The 18,814-nt window shown below is 50.7% G+C and overlaps 1 protein-coding gene and 1 non-coding gene across 10 annotated transcripts in view; both read right to left on the bottom strand.

Moving 5' to 3' along the window:
- Positions 1–18,814, bottom strand: part of MED24 (mediator complex subunit 24) — a 31,805-nt gene that overhangs the window by 5,559 nt on the left and 7,432 nt on the right. Inside the window, exons 1-20 of one of the 9 annotated variants that reach the window (XM_036407823.2) lie at positions 16,145–16,277; positions 15,574–15,761; positions 15,404–15,486; positions 8,504–8,542; positions 8,114–8,187; positions 7,563–7,795; positions 7,361–7,417; positions 5,869–5,980; positions 5,565–5,715; positions 5,180–5,293; positions 4,601–4,648; positions 4,152–4,234; positions 3,808–3,894; positions 3,256–3,367; positions 2,382–2,560; positions 1,820–1,857; positions 1,367–1,467; positions 849–1,027; positions 641–740; positions 174–349 (exon numbers count right to left, since the gene is read on the bottom strand). In XM_036407823.2, coding sequence (XP_036263716.1) covers positions 174–349; positions 641–740; positions 849–1,027; positions 1,367–1,467; positions 1,820–1,857; positions 2,382–2,560; positions 3,256–3,367; positions 3,808–3,894; positions 4,152–4,234; positions 4,601–4,648; positions 5,180–5,293; positions 5,565–5,715; positions 5,869–5,980; positions 7,361–7,417; positions 7,563–7,795; positions 8,114–8,187; positions 8,504–8,542; positions 15,404–15,486; positions 15,574–15,703 — 2,096 coding nt within the window. In that variant the 5' untranslated portion in view covers positions 15,704–15,761; positions 16,145–16,277. The other 8 variants (XM_036407821.2, XM_036407825.2, XM_045570800.1 and 5 more) reach the window with 8 other exon arrangements.
- On the bottom strand, positions 1,508–1,609 carry LOC118702206. The gene has a single exon (XR_004982671.1). It is a non-coding gene; the product is annotated as a small nucleolar RNA SNORD124 (small nucleolar RNA).

Here is an 18,814-nt window from a genome sequence, read left to right as displayed (position 1 = left end):
TGCTGAGTCAGTGAGTGAATAGGGGAAGAGGAATGTGAGCGAGCAAGGAAGTGAGTGAGCCGGTGAGCGGCGTGTCTGGGAAGGTCCAGAGGGGTTAGATCTCGGCTCCTCACCGCAGACCTGCAGCGCTCCGGGAGGGAGGGAGGGAGGGAGGGAGGGAGGGGCGGGCTGACCTCTCGTTGTAGAACTGCAGGGTGTTCTCGCTGTACAGCGGCCCCGCCAGCTGGCGGATCATCTGCAGCGACTTCTCCCGCTCATCCAGGCCCAGCATCCGCACGTGGGCCACGAGCCAAGCCACGGCACACACGGCCAGGCTGCACACCTTCCCCTTGATGTTGTCTGTGATTTTCTGAGAGAGGGGAAAGTGTGACCGGGGCCACTGCCTCCGCTTCCCCGCCCGTCACTTTCCGCAGCCTCTGCGGGCGGCTGAGTGCAGAGCGGAGCCCTGGCCACCTTCCCGGTCACCTGGGTGGAGGGAGTGGCCAGGACTATGATTACAAGGAAGATCAGCATCCACACAGGAGCTCCTGGCTTAAGGGTCTGCCTCCTTGTTCTTATGAAATATAACCATCTACCAAGGACTGGCTCTGTGTCCCAGGGAAGAGAGAAGGCTGCTGGAAAGGGGGGCGGGGAGGGCTACCTGGATGGACTCGAAGGCCAGCACCCCATTCTCCCAGGCGTTGAGGATTTCCAAGATGGCGGCTGAGATGCTGAGACAGGCCTCGTGCCAATTCATCTGCCTGCGGGGTGGGGAGGGGGAGGAGAATCACCAGGGGAACGAGGGTGGGCTGAGGGAGAGGGACCGGCCCCGCCCGCCGCCCCTGGGAGTGGGCGCCCAGGCCACTGACACCAGCTTCATCTCGGAGGAGTTGTTGAGCAGGGCCACCAGGGACTCCACTTTGGTGGAGTCCGGCCGGAAGCAGGGGTGGTCAGGGTTCAGGATTTTGCCCTCCTCGGGCATGCAGGTCTGTATCCAGGTCTCAAAGAAGGGCACCTCTGCCCCGGTGCTCGACTCAGACAGGATCACCTGGGAAAGGAGGCGAGTCACAGGCCAGCAGAGTGGGGAGCACGTGCCCTGGGCTTCCCTGCTGCCATCTGTCCCCTGGAGAACTGCGGACAAAGCGCTACAGGGGAAAGATGAGGGCTATGCTGCCACCTAGTGGTCAGGAATGCGGCACTGAAGGATTTGGGTTGTGACCAGGAGGGCATGTTAACTTCTATTACATTCTCTGGGCGGATGCCTGATTTCTGCACCAAGAACCTGACAGGGTGGGGCAGGAGGTGAGGGGAGAGATACTGGCTGTTTCCTTCCCTCTTGCCCCTCCCACTCAGTGCCCCTAATCCTGCCTGCTCTCCTCTCACCCACCTCGGAGCCGTAGGTCTGGGCCACGTGGCACAGCATGAGGAAGGAGATGTCGAAGAGCAAGGCGCGCACGGAGGCCGACTTGGCTGTGAAGGATGAGAGGGCTGACCCAGCGCCCTTGTCTGGGGCAGGAGGGGGGCAGGATTCGCCTCAAGGAAGGTCAGAGCCAGTGTCTCCTTCAAAGCTCTGAGGCTCAGAATCCTTTTCTTGAGTCTCAATTGGAACATCATTCCTTCCTTGGAATCAGACTTTCGATTCCCTCTTTCCCCCAATACCCAACCGAATCCTAAGGCGGTGGTTGTAGGAGCACCCTTTCCCAGCATCCCCCTTCTCCAGCCTCCCCCTGGCTTCATGAGCCATCACTCAGGGGGAGAGCCCCCGGGACCCACGAAAGGCATCCTCTTCCCTCCTGAGCCCCACACCCGCCTCGCGGGCTGGGGATGCGCAGTGACTTACTGCTTTCCTCGCTGCCGTGTGTCGTGAATTCATTCAAACTGTGGGGGGAACGGAGAGAGGCCGCATCAGCCAGGGCAAGGGCGGAGTGAGAGCTGGGGATGGCGGACCACACCCAGCCCGAGAGGCACTCACTGGTCCCAATTACAGGTTAACCTTAAAATGAACACTACTGCTACCAAAGAGAGAACGTTGTTTTTAAAGATTCCCAAAAACCAAAGAACGGCTCACTGGATAGAACAACTTCTACAGATCAAAGTCCAGGTGAACAAGAGTAAGTCCACAGACGAGGGGAGCCCTGGTCAGCGCCTGGGCACACTCAGAACCCCTCTGGGCCACCGTCCACCGCCTCGTCCCCTCCTGGGACTCCTCCAATTCACCCTCAGCCGAAGTGCAACGAGGCTCCATGTCCGAGGAAGCGGCCCTTCCTCCGGGGCCGCCAGCTGGGAGGCTCTGCCTTGGCCTGAGCATCCTGGGAGACCCCGACCCCAGGGCCCCACCCCATCCCGCTCCTTCTTACGTCAGACCAGCCTCCCCGGCCCGGTCACAGCTCGGCCGTCCTTACTTGATGAATTTCCGGGCGAAGGACTTAAGCTTCCCCGTGGCAGCAGCCGCAGCCAGCAACAAGTCCAAGCTCTTCCCGGACAGCATGTGGCCCAGCACCCCCAGCAGCCCCTCCGGGGACTTGGAGTGGTCTGCATCCATCGTCTGGGGACACGACAGGAAATCAAGTCCTGAAGAACACTGAAGCCCCCCCAGATATAGCCTGGCCACAGTCTCTCTCTCTGCGTGTCTCCAGCCAATGGTTCATCGGGACCTGCAACTTAACCTACGGCTTTCTGACTCCAATCTGGAGAACAGTTTCTAAAATCTTATCCTTAGCCAACCGGTTTGGCTCAGTGGATAGAGCGTCGGCCTGCGGGCTGAAAGGTCCCAGGTTCGATTCCGGTCAAGGGCATGTACCTTGGTTTTGGGCACATCCTCAGTGGGAGGTGTGCAGGAGGCAGCTGATTGATGTTTCTCTCTCATCCATGTTTCTAACTCTCTATTTCTCTCCCTTCCTCCAAGAAAATCAATACAATAATTTAAAAAAAAAAAATCTTATCCTTGCTCTCCAAAACCATCCCTCACAACGAAACTGGGACAAGGGAGGTAGGACCGGGGCAGTGAGGTCCTTGCTGTGAGATTCTCCATTGTTTCTGCACAAGACAAGCTACGTGAAGCACCTACCACAGCACCTGGCTTCAGTGATGCTCAACAAAGGTGAGTTTCAGTGGCAGCTTCCCCTGAGAACCCCTTTCTCTACTTCCCAAGTAACTGAGCACAAAAGCCAGAAGAGAGAGAGAGAGTCTATGGCCTCTGAGTATTTATCCGGAAGTAGAGGGAAAGCTGGAAAGACGGGAGAGTCGGCCCTGGTGGCGAGGGCCGGGCGCTCTCACCTTGAGGATGTTGGTCACAGTGGGCTCCGCGCGGAGGATCAGCCCGGGGTTGGGCTGGATGTTGGCGTTTTCTCCCGATTTCTGCTGGGGGGCGTGCTCCCGGTCTGCGGCGCTGTGGCCGGCAGGCCCAGAGAGGAGAGGAGGAACAGAGGTCAGTTCCTGACGTGCTCCCTCCAGCCCGGAGCAGAGCCCAGAGTCAGGGGAAGCACAGGAGAACCTGTGGTGCCATGGTGACACTGAAAAAAGCCTATCCAATATGCGACCGCTTCCCTCGGTCACTGGTCATCACACCCGTTCTGAACGTTCATGTAAGATTGGAGGAAGGTTGAGGATTTTGACTTTGACCATGAAGGAGGCTGAGAGTCAAGGCACAGAACCTCATGGGGAAAAACCTTAGTCTGCAGAGACCAGCATCTCCTGGCCCCAGGCCCCCGCACCCCGCACTAGGGGAGCCCCTAGTGGACAGGAGGGGAAAGGCACCCGGGAGCCAGTCTGGACAGGAGGGAGGGAGGGCGAGGGGCCTTGGACCGGCCCGAGGGAGCGCACACTCACCGCTTGGCCATGAGGTTGTTCACACTGGCCTCAGACAGAAGCCCCTGCTTCCGACTCTCCTGCAGGAGGAAGTCTGTGAAGTCACAGCTGTGAGGGAGAAGGAGGGTGAGGGGAGCGGCCCAGAACAGGGATTCCCCAGGGGCAGGACCAAGGGTCCCAGCCCGGGTCCCCCCTCCCTCAGGAGGAAGAACGTTTGGAGGGCCGGAGGGAAGGGAGAGGGGAGAGGGGAGAGGGGCTCGGCTGCCTCCTGCTGCTGCCTGGTGGGTGAGCTGTGAGGCGTGCGTGGCAGGAAGAGCAGTGGGAGGGCCCAGGACACTTCCCAGGCGAGGGAGGGGAGTGCGTACTTGCAGCGCTGGTCGGCTTTGTCCAGCAAGGGCGTGAGCTTCAGCAGGAATTCAAAGGCACAATTGACATCCTCGGTGAAGTCCTAGAGAGCCAGAAATGCCATCTGGCTCCCGAGTCTTCTTCCCCACCCACAGCCTGGACACTGGATATAAAGCCTACAAGTCGGCCGTGCCTACCCACTGGCTTCCAGTGACAATGGGGCGGGGGCGGTATTTGGGGTCCTGATCACCTCGGGCAGCCCTGCCTCCTGAGCAGCCTGGCTGCCTTCTCTCGGAGCCTGGGTGCATGTGTGGTGCACACAGATGCTCAGTGCACACACACTGCCCTTCCCACAGGAACAAGGACACGCTCCCGCCGGTTAAGTGACCTGCCCTTGCTCTTGCTTCTCCAGGGCAGAGACAAGGATCTACTGCTCCTATGTTCCCTCCGTTTCATCTCTTCTACTCACCTTGTCCCCGTGAGAGTATTTCTTCAACTTCACCAAAACCTGTGGGATCTAGGGAGGGGGGGGCGGGGAAAACAGGAAGCACAAGTTCTTCTCTTCCACCCAGGACTGAAGGCCCCCCTCCGGCCCCTGCTCTGGGCAGAGACAGGAACGCCCCTGCCCTAGAGGGGAGAGCATTCTAGAAGCCAAATCAGGAAGCAATGGTGCCCACGTGCCCGGTGCCCTCGGCCTACGGGGCACAGGGACCCTTCGTGGGCTGGCCCAACGAGGAGATGCCACAAGCAAAAGTAAGTCCCGCTTCAAGGACCGTGGCCTACTTCCCTGGCTCTGTGACCGCCCTGCAGGAGTCCGGCTGAAGCCGGAGCTGAAGGCACCAGTGTGCTGAGAAACAGCAGGAGCCGGCCAGCGAGCTAAGCATGGCCCTGGGACTCCCAGAGGAAAGAATCGATGGAACTAGGGCCGGGGACCTGGCAGGCTGGGCAGGACGCCAGCGGAGAGAAACACAGGGCCAAGGCCCAGGAGGCGCTGCTTTTCCCGAGAACCGTCCCCAGACTGGCCCCCGGCTGCCCCGTGTGCCGGTACCTTGAGGAAGGTGAACGCCGTCCACTTGAGCTCCTCCGTCCCCTCGGGAGACTCGATGAGCCCCACGAGGCAGGCTTTCCAGATCTCCAGGACAAAGAGCGGGGTGGGGATGTGCTGCGGGAAGATCCAAGGGCAAGGCGTCAGAGGGGCCCCATTCCCCCTTCACCTCTGCAGGCCCCCGGGGATCAGGCTGGGTTACAGACCGGGAAACACAGGGACCTGAGAGCCAGGGACGTGAGGTGAGATGGCAGAGCCGTATAAGACAGGGATTCCCTTTCCAGCATGAACAGGAGAAACCCCGTGTCCCCCGGAAGGACCAGAGGACCCTCCCTCTGGCACACAAACGGTCGCCCCAGGGGGGCAGAGAAGCGCTGCGGCCGCCCACCTGCATGCGCTTCACCATCATCAGCTGCTCCACCAGCGGCTGCGTCTCGCCGGTCAGATTCATCGTGCCCTCCAGCAGGACCAGCGCGTGGACCGTGGGGAAGCCAGTTTTGTTCGGCTGCTCCGAGTGCACGGACAGCATCGTGGGGATGCTGAGGACAGACACACAGGGGAGGTATCTGGTGAGCTGGGAAGCGAGGGAGAGCAGGGCAGAGCAAAAAGGTTGGGGCCAGGCGCCACACGACCCACCCCCACCCAGGGCCTTTCCCCTCTCCCTTCACCGCCATCGGCCTGGGAGCTGGTACCTCCTAATGAGTGTGCCGCACTGCTCAGCCTGGCTCCGCAGCTGGGCGTTGCTGAGATTGGCTAGGATCTCCCCAAGCTTCAAGAGAGAGTGTTCGATAGCCGTCCAGGAGGCTGGTGGAGAAAGGGAAATGCAGGAACATGATGGGAAACAGAGGAAGAGGGAGAGAGTAGCCCCAAACTCCTCAACGTTGGCACCCCCTGGGCCCACAAAACCACGCGAGGCTTCCCCTGCGGGTGACATGGAGGCTGAGGGCCTGGGGGCAGCATGTGCTGTTTCTAGAAGGAGGCTGTATACCACAGTGAAGCCCCTAGAAGCCAAACCTAGAAGCCTGACTGGTAGGGGTGCGTACAGCTGAGTGTAGACAGGCGGTGGAAGAGGCAGGGGTGGGGCCGGGGAGGGGAGTCCAGAGGCTGGAACGGGGAGGTGGCCACAGGTCACTCCAGGAGTGTGCCAGCCTTGCAAACAGCCAACACTCTCCAACTCCGTCAAGCTGGACTCCTCCACCACCTTCCGTGTCCTCCACCCCGTCTGGGCCTTGGCTCCAGCCGTCCTCCCTTCGGAAATGCCCCTCCCACTCATCACCTCGCCGGCTCTCACTAGCCTTCAAGCCTCTTGTCCAGCCCCAGCTGCTTTAACAACTGACCCAGCTGGTCCAACCCACTGATCGCTCCTCAGTGCCTGAACTCATGGTCTATACTGCATGGTTTAGCACTTAATTACAAGTCACTTATTCTAGTTACAATTCCAGAGGGTCAAATGATGAAGAATGGCACCAACAAGCATGGGGGAGGTGAGACCGGAGGCCCATTAAGTTAAATATTCATTCATTTTACAGCTAATAAACATTTGTCAAGTGCTCAAGAGAGGTAAGGAACTGTCTGCATAGCCCATTTTTGCATCGTGGCCGCCTTCCTGTGCTTTACCCAGGCACTAAAACATGTTTTGGGAAGTCATAAACAGACGAATCCTACAGCAAGCCCTTCACCAGGCCGTGAAGGCTCTGAGGGGCCCTATCCTGGCATTTCTCCTGTTGGAGAAATACAGATCCTCCACGGTCCCAACCGCAGCAAAACTGCGGCCGCCGGGCCCCACGTCCGGACTATCAGAACCCTCCCTCCCACCAGGTGACCTGTCTGATCGCGGACTCTGGAGAGTTCCAAAGTTTAACATGTGCACTGGAGTCGAGAGGTGTATGGCCCAGTAGGCCTGGCAGCAGACACGCATCATGTCTAAAGGACGTGTTAGGCAATGCTCAAACCCAGCCATCTGTTTTTCAGATGATCAGTAACATGGAGACAAACACAGGATGGGTCATGTGCTTGCCTTGTCCTCTAGTTTTTTCCAAGTGCACGGCACACTAGTCTTGCTCCCCTCTGGCATGTGCACTGGTTGAAGGCAGGGACCCTGCCACATGCTCCTCAGCAGCCCCCAGCCCTCCCGCCCCCAGCACCTGGCAGAGTGCTGGGCACACAATAAGGCTCAGTAAATACCTGTTGGTTGATTGGCTCGGGTGCCACCCTGCCCAAGTCCCTGGGATGTATGCAATGCTTATGGGGAGAAAAAAAAAGGAAGTGGGATGATTTCAGATCCTCCTGGAAAAAAGTGGGGTGCCATCCTGCCTCTCCCCTCTCAATTATAGAACCGGATATGGGAGCAGTGGCAGGTGGGGCTCAGGGGGACGAGGGGACATACAGGCCTCCTCGAGTTTGGCGATGTGGAGCAGGGCCCGGTTCTTGGTGCTGCCGAGGGTCTTCTCCAGGCGCTGCAGGCACATGGCGAGCTGCTTCTCCCCCGCCGCTGGAGCACCAGCCTCCAGCCTCTCCTGGAGCCGCTCGGCAGAGGCTGCAGTGCAGCGCAGCAGCCAGTGGAGGGCGCTGAGAAGAGCCCGGCAGAGCCCGATGCACTCCTCGGCTTTGCCATGACAGCTAAGGGAAAGGATGCAAAATCTGTCTCTGCTCCAAAGACTGAAATCTGACCCCCACTGCCTGGCACTCCCCTACCAGGGAAGAGGGTTGGGAAGCTAGCAAAGTCCTAGGAAGACAGCCCTGTTGGCTTCCACTGGACAGATTTCAAAGGAGCTACTCCAAATCGAGAAGAGGCATTTTTGTCCTAAGGACTAAGGAGAAAAGGATGGGGATGGTGGGTGTGGGTGAGCAGCGGGGGGAGAAGTGTGGGAAGCCACAGAGTCTCTATACTTTACACTAAGCTAGAGCTGGAGGTCGTGAGCCTCTCACCCCTATTACCTTAGTCGGTCACAAAACATGTCCATGATATCGAGCAAAGCCTGGACACACAGGTCCCGGGAAAAGTCATCAAACTGTGGAAAGAACAGAGGTGATGCTACAGTCAACCCCTGGTCTCCCACGAGGCAGATGGGACACTCATCTTTCCTCCCACCTCAGGTTTCAGAATGGGCACCCTTTCAACATTGGAGATTGGCTAATTGCCAGCCCCACTTCCCAGGATGCTCCCCCTTCCAGGGAAAGGCAGCTATGCCAGCCAGAGGCATCGTGGGCTGCCTGTCCAGCCTCAGTGGTCACATGATCAGAGCATTCGAGGAGGTGGGGCCCCCTCCGTCATGACCATATCTTTCCCCCTGCCCCCACCCAGCTTGTGAGTAGCTATGATCGTACCTTGCTGATAGCCGTGAGGACAGAGGAGTAGGACACCATCTGGAGGGAAAGAAGAAAGATAAAGTTCAGACAACGGGTGTTCGCAATTGAGCAAACAAGCGCTGATACTTCAAGTTGCTGCAGCTCTCCTAAACCTCCACCCCCTCCAGAGGCCTTCCTCAACCCCCTAAATGGACAAATCACCAGGCACTGTCTCCATTCTTCCCTCTATCACACTCACCGCTAATGACATCATAAGCACAAACCCATTCAGAAGATGGGTTTTCAAAGGGACCGTGTTTCACGGTCCACTACAGAGTTTGACTAACTGCCCGTGAACAGAATGGTTATGTTTCTTTACTCCTACAACTTCTCCATCAAGAGTGATTTTGTTTGTATAAGAACAACCCGACTGGCATGGCTCAGTGGTTGAGCGTCGACCTATGAACCAGGAGGTCACGGTTTGATTCCTGGTCAGAGCACATGCTGGGATTGTGAACTTGACTCCCAGTGGGGGGCGTGCAGGAGGCAGCCAATCAATGAATCTCTTTCATCGCTGATGTTTCTCTCTCTCCCCCTCCTTCTCTTCCTCTCTGAAATCAATAAAATAAAAAAGAGCTGGAGACAAGCACACATTTCTTGCAGTGGATGAGGTGGTAACTGCGCCCTGACATAGGTATCGAATTCCACTATTCACCTCTTTCTCATTTTTCTGGAGTTATTCTCGAGGACTCCTCCAGGACACCTTCTCTGGCCCACCCCAACCTCCCACCCAAGGCTGAAATCCTCCTCTGAGTCCAATAATCCCCTTGTGCCCATCACTGCACAGCTGGTGCCTGCTGCCCTCCCTCTCCCCCCCCCCCCCACACCGAACTAGAAGTTCCTTGAGGAAAAGGATGCTTTTATTCGGTGACCCATGAACTTGTTGACAATGTCTGTAGAATGAATAAGTAAGAACACACCCTGAGATCAGCATTTCCCAAAGTACCTTCTAAAGCTGCACTGGACAACAGCGATGCCATCAGCCACATGTGGCTTTTTAAAGTTAAACAGAATTTTAAAATGTATTATCTGCTTCTCTAGAACGCAGCCTGGGGCCCAGCTGGTAGTGGGTCCTCCGTAAGTTTTTATTGCTTTAGATTGATGAATTCACTTTCCTCATTGATGTGTCTTTCATTCTGATATCTAAGATGTCATGTAACTAATGTTTGGGGCGAAGGGGGGAGGGGGGGAGGGAATTTACCTTAAAACAAATTTCTATTAGTAAAACCTACTTATCACCATAAGATCAGAGATATAATTCAAAAGAAATAATTTGTCCTGAATGAAATTAAACCCTACAAAAAATCTTTTAAGTTGTCATATTCTAAAAAAATAATAATAATATAGCATGCTGATAAAATGAGTAATATTTCAGAAAAAGTCAAAATTAGCAGCACAATACACCAAATAAAAAAAAACACAAAATACAATGACAGAAACTGTCAAGACAATGAATTACCTGCCTCGTGGGTTTTCCTCCCTAGAAAAACAGAACTTTCCAAAGATTTAAGAGGAAAGCTAAGTCAGCCTCCATGTCCTTAGTCGGGTGAATTTTACATGCGTGGCAATGCCTTTCCCGTCTTATTTCCCCATCGTGTGCACAGACTGCTCTCTGTTCAGACATCTTTAATGAATATTCTTAAATTGAACAGGTGCAAAGCACGCAGAAGACCTAAATACACCACCGGTGTTTAGTGCCATGCTCAGCGGGACGCGCCGGGAAGCCGGTGTGTGTCTGACAGAGACCAGAAAGTTGGGCGCCTGCCTGGGCGGGATGACCGTAACGCTCCAGGCGCGTGTTCTGTTTATTTATAACCAATGTCCCCAGAGCAAGAGCTTGGCAGAGCACAGAACCTTGTTGGATGCCAACCTGAAGGGGGAGCTGGATGTCCCCGCGAGAAACGGACCCAAACTACAAGAGACACCCCCAATTCTGTATGTCCTGAAGGATGCCACGGGTTGGATGTTTATATGGTCTCCAAATTCAGGATTCTGTTTAGTACGTTTTTTGCCAACAGTATCAATAAAGCACTCCTCCTCTAGAGACCTAAAAATACTTTCCACGTGGCGAACTGTTTTAACAGCAGGATTTAACCTATGCCAGTCGTCATATATCCATCAACGCGGGAGCGCTCAATACCAGCAGCCCAAGGGTGGAGACCGTCTGTGGCCCCTGCACAACTCGCCAGCCCAGACTGCTCTCTGATCTCCCCTGCTCTTCACAGTCAGCACCCCAACTGCTCCTGAGGACCCCTACAGCACTGGACCAAAGAGCCTCTTGACTCTGAAGGGAAAATAAGTGACTAATTGTGCACAGCACTTTGGAAGTCACAAAGGTCTTCCATGTATATTTATTTCTCTCCCTGTTACTTCAGCCTCTTTATCCCTCTTGTTTTCCCCTTCAGTGTTTAAACATCTCAAGATTCTTCTATTTTTAAAGGAACTTCCCGCAGACCTCACACTTCCAATTGTCCACCACCCTCTCGTCTGCTCTTCACAGGCATAAGAGTTCTCTATACTCACTACCTCCCCACCTCCCGTTGGCAATTCAACCCATTCCAATCACTTCTGTCCTTCCCACAGCATGAATCCTCTCATTAAGCTCATCAGCAAACTCTTGTTGTTACACCCCATGGACAGCTCTCAGTTCTGATCTCAATGACCTCCCAGCAGCATCTCACACCAGGAAATACCTCTTCATTCTTCATTCCTCTCCTGTGGCTTTTACTGACACCCGCTCTCTTGCTTTTCTTTCCTTCTCTCCTCACCGACCCCTTCTTTTTGGGCTCCTATAAGGAATTCTTTTCCTGTGTGTTCCTTAAATGTGATGGGTTCCTCAGGAATGTGGCTTGGTCCCTCCCTTCCTTGCTCACTCTCCATACTCTCCGGGCCCATAGTTTCAATTACCATGTGCAGACGATGACTCCTAAATCGACAGCTCTAGTCTAGGCCTCTCCTTCTAAGTTCCAGATCTGTATGTTCAACTGCCAACTCAGTATCTCCTTTTTGATAGCCCACAGAGACACCTTAAATGTAACAAGGCCAAAATCAAACATGCCATCTCCACCCTCATCTGCACCCCAAACCTAAGTCCTACTCTCTCCCACTGTCTTCCTACGATCCCATCATTCACCTTACGATCCCATCATTCAGCCAGTCCTCCAAACCAGAGACCTAGACACCACCTTGGATGTTCTCCTCTCTTTCACACTTGTCCTCCAGTCAATCACCAAATCCTCTCTCAATGTCATTTCCTAACTTGTTCTTGAAGCCACCTTTTTAAAATGTTTTTATTGATTTTTAGAGAGGGAGAGAGAAACATCAATGGGAGAGTGAAACATGAATGCACACCCTCTACAGGGGATTAAGTCTGAAGCCCAGGCATGTGCCCCAACCAGGAATCAAACTGGTAACCTCTCATTGCATGGGACGATGTCCAACCAACTGTTTTTATTTTATTTTATTTTTTTTTTTTTGTTAATCTTCACCCAAGGATATTTTTTCATTGATTTTTAGAGAGTGGGAAGGAGAGAGGGAGGGAGAGGAGGGGAGAGAGAGAGAGAGAGAGAGAGAGAGACAGACAGACAGACAGACATTGGTTGCCTCCTACCTTCATTCTAACTGGGACCTGGGATTGAACCTGCACCCCAGGTTGAACCAGGTTGAACCCAAGATCCTTTGGTTTTAGGGCCAATGCATTAACAACCAGGGTTGGCACTTCCCAAGTTTATGCTAGTATCATCTCTTTCCTGAATTACTCCAATAGCTTAAATCAGGAGTTGGAAAACTATGGCTTACAACCTAAATCTGGCTTATCCACCATTTTTGTAAATAAAGTTTTATCAGAACACAGGCATGCCCACTCATTTACATATTATCTAGATCTGCTTTCAAGCTATAAAGACAGAACAGTAGTGACAGAAACTATATGGCCTGCAAAACAGGAAATATTTACTGTCTGGTTCTTTACAGCAAAAATATTTCAGACTAAATTGTGTCCTTGCCTTCTGTCTTACCTCTCCTTTCAACCCATTCTTCAAATTACGATCAGAGTAATTTTTCTAAAGTTAATCTACAAATTCCCTAAACCTACAAAGTCAAGGAAATCCCAATCAAAATATAATAGGATTTTAAAAAGAACGTAGGTGGATTCTAAAATTTGTCTAGAAATGAAAATGCCTGGGTCAAGAAATTTTTTAGATAAAACTGGGAAGACTTGCCTAGCTAGGTATCAAACATACTATAAAGGTACAGTAATTAAAGCAATGAAGTACTGGTGTGAGAAAAGACTAATATATCAATAAAATAAACTAGAATGTCAAGAAATAGAATCTTGCCTATAAGAAATTTAAGATAGGACAAATAAATGATCTATTCAATAAAGGTAGTTGTGTCAACTGTCCATCTGTCTGAAAAAATATATAAATTTTAATCTGTTTCACACTGTAACACATTTTTTTTTTTTTTTTCACTTAAACAATAGCTATTTATTTCTCACAGTTTTGGGGAGTCCAAGACTAAAGTGCTCTGAATTTGGTGTGTGGTGAGGGCCCAATTTCTGGCTTATAGGTGGGTAACGATCTTTTCACCGTGTCCTTATGTCTGTAATACATTTTACTGTGTCAGAGAAAAGAAACATAAAAATAAAAAAAAGTGAAGTGTTGGCAAAAATTAGAGAAAAATATATTTTGATCCTTAGAGCAGGCAACCACTTATGCAAGACAAAGCCACAAAGGAAAAAATAAAAAGGCTAAATCTGGCAACAGAAACATTAAAAACTTCTGCATGCTGCTCTGGCTGATTTGGCTCAGTAGACAGAGGCTTGGCCTGCGGACTGAGGGGTCCTGGGTTTGATTCTGGTCAGGGGCACATGCCCAGGTTGCAGGCTCAATCCCCAGTGGCGGAGAGGGGCATGCAGAAGGCAGCCAATCAATGATTCTCTCTCATCATTGGTATTTCTATATCTCTCTCCCTCTCCCTTCCTCTCTGAAATCAATAAAAATATTTTTTAAAAACTCTGCATGCTAAGAAAATAAAAATCACAAATTTAAAAAAAGGTGACAGAATGGAAATTAAAAATATATACAACAGATAAGAATTACAAGATAGCTGAAACCGGTTTGGCTCAATGGATAGAGCTTCGGCCTGCAGACCGAAAAGGTCCAGGGTTCGATTCTGGTCAAGGGCATGTACTTTGGTTGCGGGCACATCCCCAGTAGGGAGAGTGCTAAAGGCAACTGATTGATGATTCTCTCTCATTGATGCTTCTGTCTATCCCTCTCTTCCTCTCTGTAAAAAAAATCAATAGAATATATTTTTTTAGCCGAAACCGGTTTGGCTCAATGGATAGAGCGTTGGCTTGGGGACTGAAGGGTCCCGGGTTCGATTCCGGTAAAGGGCATGTACCTTGGTTGTGGGCATATCCCCAGTAGGGGATGTGCAAGAGGCAGCTGATCGATGACTCTCATCGATGTTTCTAACTCTGTATCTCTCCCTTCCTCTCTGTACAAAATCAATAAAATATATATATTTTTTAAAAGAATATATTTTTTTTAAAAGAATTACAAGATAGATTACTTTTTTTTATATATTTTTATTGATTTCAGAGAGGAAGGGAGAGAGAGAAAGAGAGAGAGAGACATCAATGATGAGAGAGAATCACTGATTAGCTGCCTCCTCCACACCCCTTTTGGGGATCAAGCCCACAACCCAGGCATATGCCCTTGACTGGAATAGAACCTGGGACCTTTCAGTCCACAGGCCGACACTCTTATCCACTGAGTCAAACCAGCTAGGGCAAGATATATTATTTTAAAAGACACTTAAAAATCAGTAAGAATTCTTCTTGGAACGATGAAAATGTTCCAAACTGATTGTGGTGATAGTTGTATAACTCTGAATATTCTAAAAACTATTGAGATATACACTGAGTGGCCAGATTATTATGATCTCTGAATGCATAATAATCTGGCCACTCAGGCCTGGTGCATGAATTCGTGCATGGGTGGGGTTAGGCCAGCCTGGCCAGGCGGAGGGGACATGGGCAGTTGGCCAGCCGGCCTGCCTGCTGGTTGAACTCCTGGTCGAGGGAACAATTTGCATATTAGTCTTTTATTATATAGGATATATACTGAGTGGCCAGATTATTATGTGTACAGAGAACATATAATAATATTCTAGCCACTCAGTGAATATCTTAAATTGGTAAACTATTTATATAGTACGTGTTCTATAGCTCAATTAAGCTGTTACCAAAAAAATAAACAATCAATAAAAAACTGGGCAAATGGTATACATAAGTAATTCAAGAAGACATGCATATAAAAATATGCTCAACATCACAATCATGGAAAGACATAATATAACATGATGTTATTTTTTGCTTCTCTGGAAATAAATCTGTAAGATTCTATCCAGCATTGGCAAAGATGTGTGGAAATACTGTCAAACACTATGCACAATCTTATCAATCTGCCTGGCTAACTCAACATTCATGTTTTGGTTTAAACATTGGCATCCCTCTGTTTGCTCAGAATGGATTAGGTGCCCCTTCCATGTATTCCCACAGTGCCCTGTCCCATCCACTATCATAAGCCTATCCTGTGACTGGCAGCTTATTATATCTGCATTACCCAGTAAATTCTTTGAGAGCTGGGATCAGACCTTGTTCAGAGCCATATCCCCAGCACCGTCTGGCACATTCGTGAATATTTATTGCAGAATAAGTTAATGAAGTATTATTCTTTCCAAGAGAAAACTGCGGCTCAGAGAAGTGATATATTCCAACCAATTCCCCTGGACGGTGTATGAGCCCACAAGGTACCCTGCGCCTTTTATACCTTCACACCCTCGCCCTCTGACACTGGTGGGGCAGTTTACCTGGGAGCTAATGGCATACTTCAGGTAGGACAGGATGAGAGGATTGGGGGAAGGTCCAATCATGGCCTGCTCCAGCAGTGCTTCTGCAAGGGGAATCACAAAGTAAAAAGTGTGGTCACAACTTTCCCGGGTGTAGCCCTCCCATCCTTCCTTCCTATTTCACTGGAGACCTGCTAAGTTGAGAATGTCCCACGTGGCTCCTTTGGGGAAGAATTTCTTCATGTTGATTGCCCACTGGTAGTCACTCCACCGCTCCTTCCAGGCTTGCAAAATGGCTTGCTTCAGGTTCACCACCTTCATGATTGCACTCTCAGGAGCGGGGCCGGCGGCGGTCCGCTGGGAGGCGGGAGAAATCGAGCTAGAGAAGGGGAGAGGAGATGCTGAGGGGAAGGGCGGGGGAGGGCAGACCTGAATGAAATGGAGAAGCTACAGGAAGATTTAAGGGAGACAGAACCAAAAAGGAAACGAGGGGGAGAGGGTGGTAAGGGTCCTGCCATCCTGGACCATCCTTTCTTAAGCTAACGAGGGTGTCAAAGGGGCTTTAATTCAAAGAGTAAAGAGGACAGCAAAGGGTTAAGCCAGTTCTGGTTGCCTAATTATTCCCTCAGCTCTGGCTCCATCCCTCAGCAGGCACCCCCACTCCAAATCTAGACAACACCCCCATTTCCTCCATTGCCCATAACCCTAACACTCTAGTCCCCGGTTTCCTTTTCATCCACCAACGCCCCAAATGAAGCCTACCGGACCACTTAGTTCTAAGACCCAGGCACCGCCATTTTGGCACTTATCAAAGAGCTAGTTTTCTATTGGCTGGGGACAACGTACATGAGCCAATGCAGCGAGAGATAGGTCACTCCGCGAGGTCTTCTGGGAATTGTAGTTTCTCGGACTGAGCTAGCGTGGAAGATAAGTAGTCAGCCCGCCTCGCTTCTCTCCTCCGTAGAAGGACTTGTAGGAGCTAAGGCATCCCAGGGGCTCAGAGGAATGAGTGGGGAGGGCTCTCGAAGGCCGCTCGCCATCAGACCTCGCCCAATGACGTCACTGCCTACTCGTTATTTAAATATTCTGCCACTCCTTCGTTACCCGCTAGTTAGTAGGCACAGCGAGGGGGTGGCGTTCTCTTAGCAATATGTTTCTTCTTTCCTGGCATATTTAAACAAACATTATTATTTCCTAAACCTCTGAGTCTATTACCAGAGTTCTCCTTTCCACACTTGTGTTCCACAGGCCACATTGAGGCTTCCTCAGTTACACACATCACCACTTCACCCCCAAATCTGGCAATCCTCCCAGAATCTCCTGGCTTTGCAGACTGCTTGAATACCAGGAGACGCAGGAGGAAAAGTAAGGAGGAAACTGAGGTTAAGGTTATCAAAAATAAGGAAAGTCTGAGAAATTGTCTTAGCCAAAGAAGGCCTTAGGAGACATGATGACTAAATGTAATTTGGTAATCTGGGTGTGACCCTGCAGCGGAAAAAGCACATTAAGAGAAAACTAAGAAATCTGAATAAGGCATGGACATTGGTAAATGATAATGTATCAGTATTGGTTCCATTGTAATTGTAACAAATGTACCATACTAATGTAAGGTGTTAACAAAAGGGAAAATTGGGCTTGGGGTGTGTGGACACCCACTACTATCTTCAAAAATTTTCCCTATATATCTAAAACTATTCTTTTTAAAAAAGTTTATTAGCCCAACTGGTATTTCTCAGTGGTTGAGTGTCAACCTATGAACCAGGAGATTGAGGTTCTGATTTCAGAGATGAAGGAAAAGGGAGAGAGAGAGAGAGAGACATCAACGATGAGAGAGAATCATTGATCTGCTGCCTCCTGCACACCAAACATGGGGTGATTGAGCCCCAAAGCCAGGCATGAGCCCAAAACCCAGGAAATCAACCTCAGCCTCCTAGTCCGTGGTTGGCAAACTTTGGCCCCTTGAGAGTGGCTCTTCCACAAAATACCACGGCCTGGGAGAGTCTATTTTGAAGAAGTGGTGTTAGAAGAAGTTTAAGTTTAAAAAATTTGGCTCTCAAAAGTAATTTCAATCATTGTACTGTTGATATTTGGCTCTGTTGACTAATGAGTTTGCCAACCTAGTTCATGTCCTAGTTCATAGGTAAATACTCAACCACTGAGCCTTGCCAGCTGGGCAATAGAAATATACATACATTTTTAATCCTTGCCCAATGATATTTTTCCATTGATTTTTAGGGAGAGTGGAAGAGAGGGAAAGACAGAGAGAAATATTGATGTGAGAGAAACAGATTGACAAGGACCCTGGCCAAGGAGGAAGGCCTTGACCAAAATCGAACCTGGGACCCTTCAGCTTGTAAGCTAACGCTCTATCCACTAAGCCAAACCAGCTAGAGCTAAAAATATTTTAAGTTTATTAAAAAATGTGCTGTCTTGCCAAAACCAGGTTTGGCTGAGTGGATCAAGCATCAGTCTGCAGACTGAAGGGTCCCAGGTTCGATTCTGGTCAAGGACATGTTCCTTGGTTGTGGGCACATCCCCAGTTGGGGGTGTGCAGGAGGTGGCTGATTGAAGTTTCTAACTCTCTATCCCTCTCCCTTCCTCTCTGTAAAAAATCAATAAAATATATATTTTTTAAATGTGCTGTCTTGCTTATCCTATAAAACCATATTGTAGATAATTATGCCCATGTCTTCCATCATTGGTCCTTCTTTCCCCCTCAGTGAAAAGTCAAAAAACAAATGCTACCTACTTCTGACTCCAATGTCTGAGTCTCCCCATACACAGCCCTCATCCTTGCTCTGTCCTGTGAACAGGTTGTCCCTAATATTTACAATGAGGGACAAGAATAAACAGCCCAGCCGAAACAGGTTTGGCTCAGAGGTAGAGCGTCAGTCTGCAGACTGAAAGGTCCCAGGTTCGATCCCGGTCAAGGGCATGTACGTTGCTTGTGGGCACATCCCCAGTAGGGGGTGTGCAAGAGGCAGCTAGTCGACGTTTCTCTCTCATGGACATTTCTAGCTCTCTATCTCTCTCCCTTCCTCTCTGTAAAAAAAAAAAAAAGAATGAACAGCCTAGTGTCCCCCACTCCTATTTTCAGCTCTCCATCTCAGTGCCTGAGGAGCTTGACACCCTAGTCTAGGGGTGTCGAACTCAATCAGAGAAGGGGCCAAAATCTAAAATCCAGCCTAAATCGCGGGCCGAATGGTTTACTGAACAGTCATAAACTGTCATTGTGATGGAAACGCAGCGGAGTGCAGTGATGACAGCGCGGTGCGGGCCACGTTGCAAGGCCTGGCGGGACGGATTTGGCCCGCGGGCCTTGTGTTTGACACATGTGCCCTAGTCCATGAGTCCAAGCTCCATGCATATTTCCCAACAGCCATTCTTTGACCATCCTTTCAGCGGCAAATCAGTTCTCAGGAAAGTGAACCT

The sequence above is a fragment of the Pipistrellus kuhlii genome, unplaced genomic scaffold, assembly GCF_014108245.1.
Source record: "Pipistrellus kuhlii isolate mPipKuh1 unplaced genomic scaffold, mPipKuh1.p scaffold_m20_p_37, whole genome shotgun sequence".
Lineage (NCBI taxonomy): Eukaryota > Metazoa > Chordata > Mammalia > Chiroptera > Vespertilionidae > Pipistrellus > Pipistrellus kuhlii.
This window is presented reverse-complemented; position numbering and strand designations above follow the sequence as displayed.